We start from the raw sequence: 20,460 nt of genomic DNA, 5'->3' as shown, positions 1-20,460 counted from the left end.
TGCAGTGGGCACAGTACAAGGTCACTGAAGGATGCAGTGGGCACAGTACAAGGTCACTGAAGGATGCAGTGGGCACTGGATATACAACTAGGTCACTGAAGGATGCAGTGGCCACAGTACAAGGTCACTGAAGGATGCAGTGGGCACAGCAGTGGGCACTGGATATACAACTAGGTCACTGAAGGATGCAGTGGCCACAGTACAAGGTCACTGAAGGATGCAGTGGGCACAGCAGTGGGCACTGGATATACAACTAGGTCACTGAAGGATGCAGTGGCCACAGTACAAGGTCACTGAAGGATGCAGTGGGCACAGCAGTGGGCACTGGATATACAACTAGGTCACTGAAGGATGCAGTGGCCACAGTACAAGGTCACTGAAGGATGCAGTGGGCACAGCAGTGGGCACTGGATATACAACTAGGTCACTGAAGGATGCAGTGGCCACAGTACAAGGTCACTGAAGGATGCAGTAGGCACAGTACAAGGTCACTGAAGGATGCAGTGGGCACAGCAGTGGCCACTGGATATACAACTAGGTCACTGAAGGATGCAGTGGGCACACAAGGATGTCACACTGTGTAATGAGATGCTCATATGCCAGCGAGCGAGCGAGCAGTGGGCACTGGGCACGGCACAAGGTCACTGACAGAATGAATGAACAGCGCTGGCAGAGAGTGGCGGCGCCGGCGGTGTGACTGGCTGCCTGCAAATAGTACAAGTGTATAAACTGTCACTGGAATATACAAGTGAACACTGCAGCTGCACTAACCTGCCTGCCTGCACTCTACACACAGATAATCCCCACTCCCACTACACTGCAGCACTGAACCTGCCTGCACAGCACTACACACAGTTAAATAATCACTAGACTCCCACACTCCCACTACACTACACTGACTACAACTAACTACAGCAATCACTCACTGACTAGCTAACTGTGTACAGTATAAGAGCAGTGTTAGCAAAAAAAACGCTTTGTTTTTAACACAATAAATGCACTTGCTCAAACAACAATGGCCTGGAGATAATCCTCTCAGCACCACAGTCTAGCAAGGACAGAGCTTTTCCATCATGGCCGCCGCTTTATATTCAGGAGGGGAGGGCATAGCTCCCCTCCTGTGATTGGTTGCTAGGGCCTGGCTGGGGCACTCTGATTGGCCTGCAATGTGTCACTTCCGCATAGTTTGACGCATTTCCGCAAACCACGACTTCAGCGCCGGGTTTCACGAGCGTGAATGCGGATTTCTGTCCGCATTCACGCGTAGCCGAAGTAGATTTTCGTGGTTGAAAATCTATTCACGGCTTAGCGTGTCCGAAGCGGAATGCGTCAAAATGGTCGTGAATCCACGCGTAAGCGTGATCACGACCTGGCGGTGAGCACCACTGCTAAATAACATCTATGCTGTAAGTATAAAGCCAGATGTGTAGCCGTGTCACTAATAGAGATGGTCAATGAGATAGAATTAATTCTGCGTATGCAAATGTACGCACTCTCTTTGCTCATGAAATCAAATAATTTAATATGTTGTTAAAATTTAGTTTGGTGACTACAAATTAAATGGTACCTGAGAAGGATGAAAAGAAACGTTTTATACATACCTGGGGCTTCTTCCAGCCCCCTTCAGGCTAATCAGTCCCTCGCTGTCCACCTCCACCACCTGGATCTTCTGCTATGAGTCCTGGTAATTCAGCCAGTCAGTGCTGTATGGCTGCATGCCGCTTCCACAACCAGGAGTGTTCTGCACCTGCGCAATAGTGCTGCGCAGATGTAGTACGCTCGCGGCGGAGTGAGTTCATGCACACCACGCCAGACTGACTCAAGTGCCTGGACTAATAGCAGAAGATCCGGGTGGCAGAGGAGGACAGCGAGGGACTGATTAGCCTGAAGAGGGCTGGAGGAAGCCACAGGTATGTATAAAACTTTAATTTCATCTGTCTCAGGTTTACTTTGTTACACATACATATGCACGTCCCACAGAGCTGCAGGGAATCCACTCAGAACGTTGTGCACATTGAACACAGAGGTGTTGTCTATCACCCATAAACCTGGTTCAGATTGTGCATGAAGAATGTGTAATAGAGGAAGTATCTCCTTATTCCCCTGCAGAGTACCTGCACATCATTCTTACATGTACCCACACTTACATTGCCTAGGGCCTGATCCATGTTCAGATTGTGCATGAAGAATGTGTAATAGAGGAAGAATCTCCGCATTCCCCTGCAGAGTACCTGCACATCATTCTTACATGTACCCACACTTACATTGCCTAGGGCCTGATCCATGTTCAGATTGTGCATGAAGAATGTGTAATAGAGGAAGAATCTCCGCATTCCCCTGCAGAGTACCTGCACATCACTCTTACATGTACCCACAGTTACATTGCCTAGGGCCTGATAGATGTTCTTTGTTCCGGTCTTTACCTTTTACAAGTACTCTTACCAAGGACTAGTTTTAGTCTATGACTAAAGGGAATAAATATAGCAGTCTCTATATCCTTCTCACTTCAGTTGTCTTTTAAAATTCCTAAGCGTTGGCAGTTAAGAGACGATTTTCATGTTGCATACTTTCAATCAACAAGATTATAATATGCAAATTAGAGGAGTCGGAGTCGAGGAGTCGGTGGAATCCTAAACTGAGGAGTCGGAGTCGGTGGATTTTTGTACCGACTCCACAGCCCTGTCATTGATGCCACTGATGCCTTGCCTTTAGGTACATGTTGGTTTTATGAGTTTTGTCACTATGCTGGTTTATGTGTCTTTCTTGTGTAGCTTTTTTTTTTTTTTAATACCAATAAAGTTGTTATTTTGGGCACAAAGCACGTTCTACAATTTTTTATTTTTTTTAGTTTTTATGTACATTACAGATGAGACTTGTATCTATATCTTGTGTTTTTTGCCACCACCAATTAGGTTTTCTTTGGGTGGTACAATTTGCTAAGAATTATTGTATTCTTAATGCATTTTAACGAGAAAGAGAAAAAATTAAAAAAAATCATTATTTCTCAGTTTTCGGCCATCATAGTTTTAAAATAGTTTTAAAATAAAACATGCTACTGTGAATAAAACACACAATGTATTTGCACATTTGTCCCAGTTATTACAATTTTTAAATTGTAATATTCCTTATAGATTGTAAGCTCGCAAGGGCAGGGCTCTCTCCCCATTTTGTGTCTTGGAGATCATTATACATTTTATTCATCATGTTACTTTTATCACTGTCATTACCACTTCTGTATTTTGTATTCTGTATGCTGTATACTTTTTTTTGTATTTTGTCACTAATTATGTATCTTGTATATTAGTGTACACCATTGTCTGTATTATGTACCCCATGTTTGTTTTTACTTTGTACAGCGCCACGGAATATGTTGGCGCTTTATAAATCAATAACAATAATAATTTTGTCCTTAGTACAATGTATGGCAACAATATTTTATTTGGAAATAAATTACTTGCAAAAAGATCATGATGTAACTATTTGTCTTATATATATATACAATTTTTGGTGGGGGCAACTATGGAAGAGTGGGAGAGGTAAGGTGTTAATTTTAATGGGGAGTTTTAATGAATTTAATGTGTAAGGGTGTAATTTACTATTTGGCCACTAGTTGTCTCTCCTCCTTCCCCAGTTTATTCCTCCTGTGTAAACTGTGTTACACAGGTGGAGGTAATGTTTGTATGTTTTCCTTTAACTTTTTTAGCAATGACTACAGGCTTTTTTATTGATCTCGGTGATTATTGATCAAATGCACTTAGATGAATGGGAACTGTGTTCCTGATCACTGATCTGTGTACTAACGGGCAGCAACGAGAATGCGCGCAGGAGCACACACAGCAGCGATCATGATGTGAGATTATTATCTACATCCCTGGGACTTCAGATGAAGTCTGTCAGGGCATAGATATACTACACGCAGTGCAGTAACTAGTTAAAATAGTGTGGTTTGTAAACCGTAAATATGACAGAATGATGCAATGTTATATAAAATAAAAGAATGATGCAATGATATATATATATATATATATATATATATATATATAATATATATATATATATGTGTGTGACTCTTTTCGAGTAATGTTCTATTCTTTGTACTGCACATACAATTCATTATATTATAAGTTGTTGTGTTTTTTTTTTCCTGCTTTTGTCACTTTACCATAAAGATGATAGAAAAATGGGCTACATTTGCGGATACTGTATCACCAGGGAAGCATGCATAGATATAGCTTTGGTCAGTCTAAACAAATATGAGAATACATGAATAGATGAATTCTGCAGGGAATGTCAAGTTAAAGCTCTTAAATGTTCTTTAGAGGAAACGGACTTGACTCAGTTCTTTTGGACATGACCTCAATTATAGATTCTATGGGCATAAACCATGAAATACATAACTGTTATCGGAGGTGAAAACCATTCATACATCCAACATACTAGCCCTTCTATTCCATCTGCCTACTTTACTGGCCTCAGCCTCTGCTCTACATCCAACACATCTTACTAAGCTGGACCTTCTTCCCATCATCCTCTTAGCCATAGAGTAACCTCACTGATATACTGGACCAGAGCCTCCCCTCCAATCCCAAACCAAATGTAACAAACTACATGAAAATGTTACCGTTGTAGACACGATTTTACCTGAATTCCATTGTGAAGAAGAACAAGCAGGTTTTCTTTACTTTCTTTTTTTTTTTTTTTTTTTACCTAGAAAGCTAATGTTATAAACTTTCTGTCACCACCATATAATTTTTTATACAACCCTTTCTCGGGATCTCTTGGTAATAATCCTCAACCCCCCCCCCCCCCCCCCAAAAAAAAAAACAGCAAAAACGAAATTAATGCGCCAGCATTGGATAATTATCACCACCGCCTCTTTGAAATTTATCTTCCACAAAATCTATCACATGACTTCCCTCAGATACTTTGTACATCACAGACTTAAGTGTCCCATTGTTATTAGTACACTAATATGTAATACTCCCCCCTTTAAATGTCACTAATCTATGCTGACCTATTTCCTCTCAATCATCCCTTGGGGTATTTTTCAATGATCTAAAAGCGTTATTGTGATTCAGAGACCAGAGACTACTCTGGAAGTAGAGCTGTGTGCCCACCATAATAAGTGTGGCTATTGTGACTACTCCCCCCACCCCTCCAGCTATGTGGAGTGGCACAGGGAAGGAGACAGTAGTACAGCTCAGTGTCGCTGTGCACACTGCTCTCCCTGTTCTCCTTCCTACTTCACTATTGTGGCGGCCTTCATCTCCTACAGCCACCGCCTCCCCCCCCCCCCCCCCCAACACACACACACACACACACAATTTATTGATGTCAGAGGAGCACCAGCAGGAGAAAAATTAAAAGCGAGCCTTGCCAAATATTGTATAGCTGAGCACCAGCTATTAGTTCTTGTGCTTGAGTAGGGCACTTCCATATTGAACACAGTGAATCCAGGGCAGGAGATTTGGGCGCAGCCGGCGCCATCATAGGCCGTAATAGGAATTATGGCTATAGCGGCACACAAGAAGTAACTTCGGCGCCGTCAGAAGACTGAGCTGAAGTTACTTTTAAAACACAATAATTCGGCATCCAGTAATAGCTGGAAGACAAATTATTTAATTCCCCACCATCCATGGCGGCCTGGAGGGGGAATAGTATTTAACAAGGCTGGGAACTTGTGCAGCAGCAGGATCAGCCATATACCGGCTGGATCCTGTGCCCAAGTCTCCCGCCTGGTTTCCTCTCATACGCCTTCCATATAGCTGAACATAGATGCCTAATATGCTCTGCACAACCCATATCCTGTACCCAAACAATGTACCCTTTGCTGTGCAGCTGTAACTTTGCATTATGGACTATGGCATCACTGTGTATCCCACTAGCCCTAAACTCAAATTCTCTGCTTTGGGAAAGCTATAGTAGAGAACAGTGGCAAGAGATGATCAGTGAGATCTTAATTTTCCTACTTGCATGCAAATGTGATGCAAATTACAATCAGCTTGCAATTAGAGACTCTGTAAGGAAGCAAGTGCCCCTATGGGTTACTTAGCTCGGGAGGGGGAAGCCTCTGGATCCTAATGAGACTTCCCCCATCCTCTTCATCCTTGGGGATCCAGTTCTGTCAGCCCCCAAAAATCTGCCAACAAGTGCAGACACTAGCGTCTTCAGAGTGCAGCAATATTTACCAATCCACGCTCCCTGTGCAGGCGCAGTAAAGCAGGCCCTATCAGTCTAGGCTATTTCAGCCAAAGCCCAAGGGGAAATTTGTACTGTGCCTGCACTGGAGCGCCAAGGTAAGTACCCCCCATGGGCATTTTTTCCCTTACAGGATTACTTTAAATGAGAAAAAAAGCTGTGGCAACTGAAGTTCACTGGTGGCACAAGGAGACTAAATCAGTGCAGAATGTGAGCGAGAGCAAAGTAGCAGGGGAGTTTGAAACAGGAAACTGGTGGGGGGGGGGGGGGGGAGTAAGAGCAAATGGACAGAAAGGGGAGCATGAGAGCAAAGTAGCAGAGAGGGGGCAAACAAAAGCAAAGTGGCAGAGATGGGGGTTGTTGCAGAGTCAGAGTGGGAGGAGCAAGAGAAAATTGGTGGGGGGAGGGTGGTAGAGAGAATAGAGCAGAGGGGTAGAGAAATCAAAATAAAAAAGAGAGAGAAAGCAAAGTAGGGAGGGTTGAGAAAGAAGGAAGAGAGAGTTCAAACTGAAGATGGGAAAGTGTCAGAACAGGGCCGAATGATTGAGGGACAGAGAAAAGCAGAAGTGAACCTTTAAACAGGGAAAAACACACAGATTACATGGAGAGTCAGTGGCATAGTTGGCTCTGGAGATTCGGGGCTTGTGCCCTGACTTCCCTAGCAGTTATGCCTTGATGCTGCTGTAAGACTGACTACTGTAGACCTGCTTCAGGCCACCATCCGTCTGTGTGTCGGGGCTGACTGACAGACTGATGAGGAGAGATGTGTGCAGTGCCTCATCTCTCTAGTGTCTCAGTGCACTCTGGGTGAGCAGGATGTTTGAAGACCCGAGCAAGGTGGAAGAGTGAGTATGGTGTTTCCTTTCATACTGGTGCCTCACCACTGACTGCCAGGGATGAGGCACTGGTATATTTAGTGGGCATATAGGGCCTAATAATGTTTAAGAGACCTTTTGCCTTCTTATATTTGGGAGGGGCGCAACCTAATTTTTGTTTAGAGTTACACTGCCCAGGGAAGCCTCTAGGCATAGGCAGTACAGGCCATTGCTTGGAGTGCCATTGGTTCTGGGGGTGCCATGTTGCTAGATTAAGCCACGCCCTCTGGATGAAGCCATGCCCCATGGGCGTTCTATTACTTGCTTCTGCATCTGCTTAGCGTACGTTGCAGACAGCTGCCACTGTGTCCCTCTGTGCCTTGTACATCATTCCCCCCGCCCCCCCCCCCCCCCTTGTGCCTCCTTCTGTCCATTTTGTGCCTCCTTCAGTCCTTTGTGCCATGTCTGACCCCCTGTTTGTCCTTCTGTCTCCCTTTGTGCCTCCTTCTGTCTCCATGTGCCTCCTTTAGCCCCCCTGTGCCACCTCTGCTTCCTTCTGTCCCCCTGTGCCTCCATATGTCCCCTTGTGCCTTTCTTTGGCCCCCTGTGCTACCTCTGCCTCCCTGTCAATCCCACTCTGCCTCCTTCTGTCCTCATGTGCCTACTTCTGTCTCCCTTTGTGCCTTATTCTTTCTCCATGTGCCACCTTTGTCCCCTGCACCTTCCTCTGTCCCCCTGTGCCTCCATCTGTACCCATTTGTGCCTTCTTCTGTCTCCCTGTGGCTCTGTCTGTCCCCCTCTGCCTCCTTCTGTCTCCCTGTGCCTCCTTACACTCCCCTCTGCCTTCTGTTCCCCTTTGTGCCTCCTACTGTCTTCCTGTGCCTCCTTCTGCCCCCTTTGTGCTTTTTTCTGCCCCCTTTGTGTCTCCTTTTGTCCTCTGTGTGCCTCCTTCAGTCCCCCTGTGCCTCCTTCTTTCCTCCTGTGCCTCCTTTTGTCCCCCCTTGTGCCTCAATCTGTCCCCCATTGTGCCTCCGGTCAGCCCCACTTTGTGCCTCCTTCTGCCCCACTTTGTGCCTCCTTCTGTCCCCCTGTGTGCCTCCTTCAGGCCCCCTGTGCCTCCTTCTGTCCTTTTTTGTGCCTCCTTCTAGTAGTGGCCGATTCGGGGGGGAGGAGGAGGCGGCGAGGCGCCCCAGGCTTTCTCGCCTGGAGTGACAAAATGGCTAGAGGCACCCCTGACACAGCCTGATTGTGTTTGGAGGTATATGCTGCCTGTTTATATTTTTAACCTCCCTAGCCGTATTGACGGTTATACACGTCCATACAAAACATTCTGTGAACAGTATTGACGTGCATACATGTCAATACTCTCCTGCACTCGTTACTAGACCCTTGCTTGACACATTTTGGCATGTTACAGGAAAAAAAAAGGTTATGAAAATTAATCTGATCACTTTTTGCACAGAAATCCTGGGGAAATTGAACACCAGGGAGGATAAGGTCTAGAGAAATATGTTGCCAGATTGAGTTGTTTGTGGAATACTTGCCACCTAGTTTTGTCCAAATGTTTACTGGGGGAATCATTGATTTCTAGTTACACCCCTCAAAGTTTCACATATATTTGGACATGTCCATTAACTGCATCACCACACCCACTTCTTGCCACAGCACACTGTGCATGCTGCACAGTTGCCCCAGATATTCTGGAATCCTAGCAGCACCCCTGAGGAGAATGAAAGAGGTAGAAGATAATCGGCCTCATGGACTAACTTTCTGTAAAGTTTCCGTGCACAGGTAGCATACGCCTCATTTTTTGCTACTAACGGCAAAGGAGTTGTATGCGCTGTGCAATTAGCGCAACCCACGTTACCTGGGCAACGCATGCTTTGCTATGGTAATGTGTTAGAGGCTACTTATGTACATAGTGTAATGGGCTTCCATAGCAACTTGTGCATTACCCGGGTACCACAAGTTGCACCAAGTGCATAAGGCACACTACTCCTCCTCTGGCATTAGTATTAGTAAAATTACCATAGGCTGCCTATACAATCAGAATAGATTTTATTCACCAAGTACAAGGTGATGTACAAGGAATAATTTTTCTGCATGGGCATAAAAAGCATACATAGGTACACACAGGGCCGGCCCTAGACTTTTTGCCGCCTGAGGCAAATTTTAAAAAAATTGTCAGCGCCGCCCCTCCCCCCCCCCCCCCTCGGGGGGGGGGGGGGCGCTCTGGGGGGCCGCCGAGCTGGAGGGGTAGCTGGCAGGACGGGGGTATTGGGCCAGCGGCGGGGAGGGGGGTCGGACCCCCCGCTCCCTCGCCTGGGTCCCCCGTCTTCCGCTCCCCTCCAGCCTAAATAGAAGCAGCCGTATGTGTAAGAGGCACGGGCGGGGAGGACACTCACCTCTTCCCAGCGTGCGCTCCACTGACGTCACTTCCTGCAGCGTCCTGCAGGAAGTGATGTCAGTGGAGCGCACGCTGGAGCGAGGAGGAGGTGAGTGTCTCCCCGCCCGTGCCTCTTACACATACGGCTGCTTCTATTTAGGCTGGAGGGGAGCGGAGGACGGGGAACCCAGGCGAGGGAGGGGGGGGGGTCCGACCCCCCTCCCCGCCGCTGGCCCAATACCCCCGTCCTGCCAGCTACCCCTCCAGCTCGGCGGGCCGGCTCCCCGCACCCACGGACGGGCGGGTGCCGCCCCTGGAAATTTGCCGCCTGAGGCAAAAGTTTCACCCCGCCTCATGAGCGGGCCGGCCCTGGGTACACATAACACACACAGGGGGGTGGGATATACACATATTATAATTGACAATTTAACATTACACAGTGCGGTTGCTAGTACATTTCACATGGCGATTGCTAGTCTCTGTATGTGTGTTTCTGAGTTGAGGGCCAGGAAGGGCCGGTGCTAGTATAGAGGCATAGGGGGCAATTGCCCAGGGCTCCAGAGCCTGTGGGGGCCCCCAAGGTGTCTCCCCCCAAACTCAACAAACATAACTAACTAATATAACTGCTCCCTATGGACCCCTGCAGAGTCTTCAGTGGTGTAGCATTTCCCTTGCCCCAGCGGGCGCACTCCTCATTCAGTCTGTGGCTCCTGCACTCCTGTCTTCATCCACTGATGGCTGCATCTTCTCTGTATTGCGTTATAACTTGTGTTGGGTCATGGAGGAGAGGCATCCTTGCAAGGATGAGATTAGGGAGTGCATGGAGCCACAGAATGAGAGGGGAGGGTGCCCGCCGGCACTGGTAAGACGTTACTTTCCTAAAAACTCTGCAGGGGTCCCTGGGGGGCACAGTTACGTTTTTTTTGGGGGGGGGGGGTGGGAGGGGCTGTCAGCATGCGGCTCAGGGGCCCTGGGGGAAATTTGGCTGCAACAAAGGGACTCTTCTGCCACTTTTTGGTTGGTCAGTGTCTATTGGGGGGGGGCGAGTTTATTTTGCTTGGTGCCCTATTGTTACTAGAAAAAGCCCTGGGGCCAGGGCAGCTTGGGGGAAGAAAGGAATATAGCTGAACTTTACTAAAAGTTAGGGCATCAGGCCCCATGAAAAGGCAGCGTGAGAAAAGTATACGCACATCCGAGAGACTAACATTGGCACGTAGACTTGTAATAAATTGGGGTGGCCTCCATTAGTCGCCATAGTGCAAGTTGTCTACTAGGTATCACTACAGTGTTATCCTGGACCTTTTCTGTCCCCCCACTATTGGCTATACTCCCAAGCACACCTGTCCACCATGGAACACTTGCTGTTAACACCCCCTTTCATTTACTGCTGCTTCCAGGAGATCAACCAGTGCAGCTTTATTGGGAAAAACTATTTTATGGACATTAGCCTACATCCATTGTTGTATCCATTCCACAGTAGTGGTGTTGTATGTACACCATATGCTTGTATGTAAGGATAGGATACAATATCTGTGAGATAACTCCCCCTCTATGCATGCGGGATAATCAGGCGTGATTAACAAAATCATCCTTTAATTGTTCTGTAGTGCCAAATTATGAGCTCGGCTTATTTGCCTGTGAGGTTGCAGAGTACTGGTGTTCAAGTCCCCTAACCGAGCTCCATTCTGGTCTGCAATTGTTTCATTACAGTTGAACAAGGCATAGTGTAACCCAAATCAATCATTCAAATCTCTTTGTTTTAACTTTTCTACCATAATAAATCTAAAATCCAATCAAAAGTCTTGTTAGGTGCTTTTCATGTTCTCCTCACTTTAATTTCAGGTTTCTGATCAAGAGACTGAACAATGATAACTGCTTCTGGACTTACAGACTGGCCTCTACCCATTATCACAGTAGACTTCTAGAAATGGCAATGAAATACATCAGCTGGCACATCACTAGCCTCTCTGACCATGAAGATTTGCTCCATCTCGAACAAGGAGAAATAATAAAGATTCTTTCCTCAGATCAGCTAATGGTATCTTCAGAACTTTCTGTTTATCACATGGCTCTTAGCTGGTGGAAAGCCAACAGTTCCGAAGACAGTCCACTTCCTGTAGAACTCCGTAGAGTCATCCGGTTACAGTTAATGCTGCCCCATGAACGACAAGAAGTAGAAAAAGGTGGAAGTTGGGAAGAATGTGATCTACAGGAATTAACACCGTTCAGACTGCGGCAAGGAATGTTTGAAAACTGGATTGTTTGCATGGGCTATCAGGAAAGAGATCAGATGTTTTTTGATGATGATGATGATGATGATAATGATGATGATGATGATGATGATGACAATGATTTCTTCATGCAGGCATATGATCCTGCTACTAATAAGTGGAATAGGCTGATGCCTTTGAGGTCAGTGTCATATGCTGAGTGTGTGGCTGTAGGAAGCTATTTGTATGTGACAGGAGGCGAAATGCTGGATAATTCTATTTCTAAAACATTCCATGTGTATGACTCTATGACAAATGACTGGACAGAGCTTCCAAGCATGATGAGCCCCAGGGACATGCATGGATTCTTATATTTTGATGAGAAGCTTTATGCGGTTGGAGGACGGACTAGAGATGGAGTTTTGGACTCAATGGAATGCTTTGACTTATCCAAACATTGTTGGTCTGAGTTGTCTAAATTACCTTACCCATTATGCAGCTTTTTGTCTGCACAACTAAAAGGCAAATTGTACATCATAGGAGGAGAAACTACACAATATAATAGAAGTGAAGGATTGCTAATTTATCACATTGCATCAGATATGTGGAGTCTCATTCCAAATAAAATTAGTGTTCGTTATGGTGGAGCAGTAACAATGGATAACAAGGTGTTTGTGATTGGTGGCTATGATTATTCATCTGTGGGTCAGATTTTGCCCACAGAAAGAAGTTTTGTCTTGGATGAAAAAGGACGGGTTTGTGAGGACCTGATAGTTCCGCAACTTTTAGAGGATTTCACATCTGCTGGAGTTACTCGATGGGGTGAAAGAATCTATGTCTTTGGTACAAAGGTGGATTGGCTTGATAACAATATCAATTATTGGACACTGGGTGACTCAAGATGGACACACTGTGGCCAAGAACTATCTCACTCTCCTGATTTCCCAGCTTGGTTTGTTTGTGCTACTTTGCAGGTGCCTCTGAGAAAACTGTTCCATCTTATTCCCAGCAGGTCAGCTTTTGATTGACATCTGTTCAGCATTGTGGCTAGTGTGCATACTTGTAGCATTTGGATGCCGGGATCAGTACTGCATTCAGCTTTACAGAAGCTGCCTAAAAGGACAATGCAGAAATTAGAGTAAACTCCCTCAAGCCAATTACATTAAAGACCCTGATGAAGCATGGGGTGGTGGGCAGAGCCTGTGTCTGTGACTTCACACGCTATGAGTGGGCACGATGCTTGATTCTATATGATAGCAGTGCCTTGCATTGTGGGTTGGCCTGGAAATGACTGCGTTGAGCGGCGCATAATCTTATGGGTTTGGTGAGATTCAGTTGAGCTGTATGTCGGACAAGATATTATTGCAGCTGCAATTGCTGTCCCAGCCAGAGTCCCAAACGGTCTGTCCTTACCAAACCAATCATCAGGCAGGTTATTAAGAAGGATCCTATCACCATCGTATTTGCCTGGACAATAAGGCCGGATCCACACTATAAGCGCTTTTGTGAGCGTTTGCGTTTGATTAGCGCTTGCTGAGCGCTTTTAAAAAAAAAAATTAATTCACTTTCATTAAAATTGCTGTAAAAATCACCACTATCACGTACGTTTTTTTTTGCTTATGTTATCGCAGCAATCGCTGTGATTTTAATGAAAGTGAATGGGAGCGATTTTTTTAAAAAAGCACTCAGCAAGCGCCAATCAAACGCAAGCGTAGTGTGGATCTGGCCTAACTATGTTGCTGCTACTTGCCACGTTTACTAACATTTCGGAGGTTGTCTCTGAATCTTATATGGCGTGTTGTGATGTCTGTTAGTAAATCACCAATAAAATAATGTGCTTTTTTTCTATACACAGCGTGTCATCCAGGAATCTAAATTGATACCAACCCATTAATCGCATACGTTTGCCAAACATATATACAAATTTATATCCATGACGCCACTGCTGCCTTGCTCTTAGATACTTGTTGCTTTTATAGGTTATGCCACCATGCTGTTTCTTTGTCTGTCTTGTGTGCCTTTTTTGATACCAATAAAGTTGTTGTTGTTATGGTTATATAACCTGTTATACCATTTGTTTTGTTTGATCTACACTACAGATGAGACTAGTATTTTACAGCATTGTGAGATATTCCTAACGCTTTGTTGTTGCCCAGTACAGGAATTACACAGAAATAAGACATGTAACAGGCCACCTGTGAGGTATGGAGCTGTTTCTGGCCTATTTACATTGGAGATGTGTTGCTGATCATCGAAAACCCGTCATGGTACCCACCGCTTGGATCCTTTTCTTCCTTATCCCTGGGGTTAACATTTTGACTTTCATAGAAGTCACTGGAGATATAAAATGATATCAAAGCGCTATAGCTGATACAAAATTAAAACTGCAAAAGTCCCAACGGAGTGCGCTACCACAAGGTCCGGCAAGACCTAAACACTTATACACAAATCGCTTAAGCGCACATCCTAATTCATATAAAAGTCCACAAAGATATCAATCAGGAGTTCTCAGATGCTGTTCTCATATGCAATCTCTTGATCTCTTATGCCACCATCACCATGGACACCCAACAGTAAACAGACTCACCAGATGTATTGGCCACTGCTAGACTGGCCAACCATGCACAAATCCAGGAGCCTCAGTACTTCAGGATCCTGGTACCGCTGCGATGCTGTCCGTTTAGACCACCATCATCCTCCATATTATCCATGCAAAGTACTTCAAAGAAATAGCCTCCATAGCATAACTCCGTATAAAACTTAAAACTTTAATTATAAAATTGCACTCTTATGCTCCAGAATGTATTGCACATATAGAGTTTTATGGGCTCTCCCCCGTTGCCTGGCAGGGCACAGCTTGTGTTGGGTCCTCCAGCTCCCCCTCCACTCAGCTTGCAGACACCACCGCCTCCACCGGCCGTTCACTTCCTGCTATGTCCAACCTCCCGCCCGATCGATTTCGTCACTCCCTCGTGACACATGTGACGCGGATGGATGATGCGTACATGGTGACGCGGAAAATGGTGGCCAAACGTGGACGTAATGACGCATGTAGTGCGTGCGGACGCGACCAATTGAAAGATGGAAGGAAACGTGATCACGCGTACGTCCTGACGCATATGACACGAACGGAAGCGGACTGAAGCGGCCAATCAGCATCAAGTAAAAGGATATAAGAACCCTGGTAATGAGTCCAGCCCCCGTGCCCCTGGGGAGCTGGAGGACCCAACACAAGCTGTGCCCTGCCAGGCAACGGGGGAGAGCCCGTAAAACTCTATATGTGCAATACATTCTGGAGCATGTGAGTGCAATTTTATAATTAAAGTTTTAAGTTTTATACGGAGTTACGCTATGGAGGCTATTTCTTTGAGGTACATTGCATGGATTATGGGGAGGATGATGGTGGTCTAAAAGGACAGCATCGCAGCGGTACCAGGATCCTGAAGTACTGAGGCTCCTGGATTTGTGCATGGTTGGCCAGTCTAGCAGTGGCCAATACATCTGGTGAGTCTGTTTACTGTTGGGTGTCCATGGTGATGGTGGCACAAGAGATCAAGAAATTGCATATGAGAACGGCATCTGAGAACTCCTGATTGATGTCTTTGTGGACTTTTATATGAATTAGGATGTGCGCTTAAGCGATTTGTGTATAAGTCACTGAAGATGACTGGAACAAATTGCCAAGCCTTAGAGTTCATGGTAAAAAGACCACAAGGCGAAGCTCAGGTTCAGAAACCAATACTTGCCTAAAGAGAGGGATCCTAACGAGACCTCCCTTGGGGTCCTCTGGTTCACTGCCACTCGCAGACCCTCCAGCTGCCTGAGCGGCTCCAGCTTACTGTGCAGGCCTGGCTGTACCTGTGCAGGCGCAGTACAGCTGAACTCATGCTTGAAGAGGCGTGTCTTTGATTTATTTGCTGACAAGCTCTTGATGGTCATCTTTGGAGGGTCAACAAATGGCTGCGGGGACCAGAAGACGCCATTGCCTGGAGCCTTCTGCACATGCACAGTAGAAATGTTTACATACTGTACAAGAGCAGAATGCTCCCATTGGAGCATGATCAGGAGGCACACAGCCCAGGGAAGAAAACCAGGTGGTTTTGGCGCACGGAACTCACCGCTGGGCCCCCGAAACCAGGTGCCCCATAGCAGCAATGCTGTGCAGGGCGCGTAACGGTATTTCGGGGCTCCCACGACTGCCGTACTCCTAATTACATCCACCTCCAAGTTGCAACAATTCGGAGGAGGAATAGTATTTAATGCCTCCCTGGAGTTTTGTGGCAGCAGGGAGAGCCGTCATTCGGCTCTCCTGGCGCTCAACTCACTGACGTCCGTACAATACGTGTGCCCAGGGAAGCGCATACAGCTGACAGGACAGAGCTGCAGCTGATCATAGGCCCTTACCTCCAATATCGCGATTCGTCGAGTAGACGGCTTCCTCAGAGCATCGAGGAAGCCGTCTACTCGGCGGAAGCAGTCTACTCTGCGAATCGCGATAGCGGAGGTAAGGGCTCACGGACGGAGCAGTGCTTTTCAGCGCTGCTAGATTTGGGCGCAGCCGGCGCCTCCATAGACTTCAATGGGAATCATTCCTATTGAAGCGCTCAGTGAGTAACGTCGGCTGCGTCAGAAGACGGAGCCGAAGTTGCTTAAAAACATAATAATTCGGCCTCCAGCAATCGCTGGAAGCCGAATTATTTCATTCCAAAATAAAATTCACGACTGGGTCTCGACCTGGATTTTAGGCCTGATTGGCCAATTTTATTATATGTACCACAGACTCCCTGGTCTGAAACAAATACCTGGGTTGCAGTATTAAGGTAATCTACTTTATTTTGAATTATTTCATTCCCCCACTATCCATGTCGGCCTGGAGGGGGAATAGTAATTAAATCGGCCCGGACTTGTGCAGAAGCAGGATCAGCCATATACCGCTGTATCCTGCGCCCAAGTCTACCGGCGCCGATTTCAAATGTACTCCTCACGGAGGGGGTGTCCTTGTGAGGGATTCGTCACACTCATCATTTCAATGCTAATTTTTTTCACTCCAATTAACTTACTCTCCTTCTGGGTACTTCTGCACCGATTGTTACCTTGATTCTTATCTTAGTCTTGCATGCTTCTACTCTTCTGTGGCGCCTATTCAGTACCTGCACTAGCACTTTATTTTCTATATAGGTACACTGTAGGATGAGACAACACTCGGCACTCAAGAGTAAATCTTCTGAGGGAAAGAGGGGGTCAGTCTGCACTTGTGCAAGTTTCAATAAATCGCACTCCAAGGTAGCACCTGTATGGTGGCCTTCTCGGGCAAGCTGGGTGGCGTGCAACCGGAAAATTGTGAGCGGAAAACATTTAGAAAGGATTTCTGTACAGTGAGACAGACCGGGCACTGTCACTTTAAATGCTTTATTGCCTCTTGTTGCCATGCAAATTTATTATCGCCATGCAAATAATACATCACATCTGCCATACATCGATATTTCAAACCTTGATAGATGGTGGTGCTGGAGATGTGGGTGAGTAGGGAGAAATGGACGGCACATTTCTCCCTGGTCACCCACATCCCCAGCACCACCATCTATCAAAGTTTGAAATATCGATGTACGGCAGATGTGATGTATTTATTTGCATGGCGATAATATATTTGCATGGCAACAAGAGGCAATAAAGCATTTAAAGTGACGGTGTCTGGTCTGTCTCACTGTACAGAGGCACTTTATTTTTACCCCCTTTATCACCTGTTTCTTATACATAGTGTTTACTTGTATTTAGGGCAGACATTGCACTTGTTGTCACTTGTTGCATCTTATGTATCCCCCCAAGGTTTTCCGTGCTACATTGATTATTTGGTATATATTTATCATTGATATGCCCCACCTCCTTGATTGTTGGTTTAATTGTTTTTATGTGATTCTTCAATAAAAGATGGATTAGTTTTGCCTATACCACTCTGGTGCGGTATTTTTGAGGTTCTCTTTTTCTGGTTGCTATTGAACATTGTATTGTACCGTTCTGCACATTCTGGTAGCTTATAGGGTAATATTATTGTTATATCTCACAGTATAAATTATCATAGTGATGGTGCTTACCCAAACGTTTGTGTGATGTTACATTGGAGCTGACCAGATGGTCGGGGAATGATGACAAGGGCACAGAAGTTAAACTACTTTTGTTTTTTTTGTTTTTTTTTTTCAATTTAGGTTCCCTTTAAAGAGGAACTTTACTGAAAGATAGCAGTTTTGGGAAAATAATTACAGTAAATCAATGCATTGCAAAGTGGGACATTAAACCATAGAAGATAAGGCAAAAAGTGATTGATATCTGTTGTGTAGTTCATTGGGTCAGTAGATATACGTCCTCTGGGACTTCATCTATGCCACAGGTCAGTAGATCTACTGACCTGTCCAGAAGCAGTGCTGTGCAGGATTGGGCTTGCTCCTGTGCACATTTCTGGCACTATCTGATGCAGCACTAATTGGTGAATGGGAATATAAGTTTCCTGAGCTAATGAGATTGATTTTTACTATTAAAAATACTTTTATTTTCTCATTCATAGTGAAAAACACACTCTGTAGCATTATTTCAGAATCAAATATCTTCACAATAAATTGCATAATCCATAATCCAAGTTTTGTGATAAGCAGTAAGAATAGCCTAACAAAATTTTGTGTTTTTTATCTAGAGTAGCACTTTTTATTTTTAACCACTTCAGGACCACAGTCTTTTCGCCCCTTAAGGACCAGAGCCTTTTTATCCATTCAGACCACTGCAGCTTTCACGGTTTAATGCTCGGTCATACAACCTACCACCTAAATGAATTTTACCTCCTTTTCTTGTCACTAATACAGCTTTCTTTTGATGCTATTTGATTGCTCCTGCGAGTTTTACTTTTTATTATATTCATCAAAAAAGACATGAATTTTGGCAAAAAAATGATTTTTTTAACTTTCTGTGCTGACATTCTTCAAATAAAGTAAAATTTCTGTATACATGCAGCACGAAAAATGTGGACAAACATGTTTTTGATAAAAAAAAAACCCCATTCAGTGTATATTTATTGGTTTGGGTAAAAGTTATAGCGTTTACAAACTATGGTGCCAAAAGTGAATTTTCCCATTTTCAAGCATCTCTGACTTTTCTGCGCACCTGTCAGGTTTCATGAGGGGCTAAAATTCCAGGATAGTACAAATACCCCCCAAATGACCCCATTTTGGAAAGAAGACATCCCAAAGTATTCAGTGAGAGGCATGGTGAGTTCATAGAAGATTTTATTTTTTGTCACAAGTTAGCGGAAAATGACACTTTCTGACAAAAAAAAGAAAAAAAAAAGTTTCCATTTCTTCTAACTTGCAACAAAAAAAAATGAAATCTGCCACGGACTCACTATGCTCCTCTCTGAATACCTTGAAGTGTCTACTTTCCAAAATGGGGTCATTTGTGGGGTGTGTTCACTGTCCTGGCATTTTGGGGGGTGCCTAGTTGTAAGCACCCCTGTAAAGCCTAAAGATGCTCATTGGACTTTTGGCCCCTTAGCGCAGTTAGGCTGCAAAAAAAGTGCCACACATGTGGTATTGCCGTACTCAGGAGAAGTAGTATAATGTGTTTTGGGGTGTATTTTTACACATACCCATGTTGGGTGGGAGAAATATCTCCATAAATGACAATTGTTTTATTTTTTTTACACACAATTGTCTATTTATAGAGATATTTCTGCCACTCAGCATGGGTATGTGGAAAAATACACCCCAAAACACATTATACTACTTCTCCTGAGTACGGCGATACCACATGTGTGGCACTTTTTTGCACCCTAACTGCGCTAAGGGGCCCAAAGTTCAATGAGTACCTTTAGGATTTCACAGGTCATTTTGAGAAATTTCGTTTCAAGACTACTCCTCGCGGTTTAGGGCCCCTAAAATGCCAGGACAGTATAGGAACCCCACAAATTACCCCATTTTAGAAAGAAGACACCCCAAGGTATTCCGTTAGGAGGATGGTGAGTTCATAGAAGATTTTTTTTTTTTGTCACAAGTTAGCGGAAATTGATTTTAATTGTTTTTTTTCACAAAGTGTCATTTTCCGCTAACTTATGACAAAAAATAAAATCTTCTATGAACTCACCATACTCCTAACGGAATACCTTGGGGTGTCTTCTTTCTAAAATGGGGTCATTTGTGGGGTTCCTATACTGCCCTGGCATTTTAGGGGCCCTAAACCGTGAGGAGTAGTCTTGAAACCAAATGTCGCAAAATGACCTGTGAAATCCTAAAGGTACTTATTGGACTTTGGGCCTCTTAGCGCACTTAGGGTGCAAAAAAGTGCCACACATGTGGTACCGCCGTACTCAGGAGAAGTAGTATAATGTGTTTTGGGGTGTATTTTTACACATACCCATGCTGGGTGGGAGAAATATCTCTGTAAATGACAATTGTTTGATTTTTTTTTACACACAATTGTCCTTTTACAGAGAGATTTCTCCCACCCAGCATGGGTATGTGTAAAAATACACCCCAAAACACAATATACTACTTCTTCTGAGTACGGCGATACCACATGTGTGACACTTTTTTGCAACCTAGGTGCGCTAAGGGGCCTAACGTCCTATTCACAGGTCATTTTGAGGCCTTTGGATTCTAGACTACTGCTCACGGTTTAGGGCCCCTTAAATGCCAGGGCAGTATAGGAACCCCACAAGTGACCCCATTTTAGAAAGAAGACACCCCAAGGTATTCTGTTAGGAGTATGGTGAGTTCATAGAAGATTTTTTTTTTGTCACAAGTTAGCGGAAAATGACACTTTGTGAAAAAAAAAACAATACATATCAATTTCCGCTAACTTGTGACAAAAA

General features: G+C 44.9%; 1 protein-coding gene across 1 annotated transcript in view; it reads left to right on the top strand.

Annotated features, from left to right (window-relative positions):
- Window positions 1–13,621, top strand: part of LOC137562768 (kelch repeat and BTB domain-containing protein 8-like) — a 103,520-nt gene extending 89,899 nt beyond the window's left edge. The window contains exon 8 of the mRNA XM_068274436.1: window positions 11,242–13,621. Within this exon, the coding sequence (XP_068130537.1) occupies window positions 11,242–12,637 (1,396 nt within the window). The 3' untranslated portion in view covers window positions 12,638–13,621. The remainder of the gene's footprint in view (window positions 1–11,241) is intronic.
- The last annotated feature ends 6,839 nt before the right edge of the window (window positions 13,622–20,460 follow it).

This window comes from Hyperolius riggenbachi, chromosome 3, assembly GCF_040937935.1.
Source record: "Hyperolius riggenbachi isolate aHypRig1 chromosome 3, aHypRig1.pri, whole genome shotgun sequence".
NCBI classification, from domain to species: Eukaryota; Metazoa; Chordata; class Amphibia; order Anura; family Hyperoliidae; genus Hyperolius; species Hyperolius riggenbachi.
The sequence above is the reverse complement of the archived record's forward strand: the minus strand, read 5'-3'. Positions and strand labels throughout refer to the sequence as shown.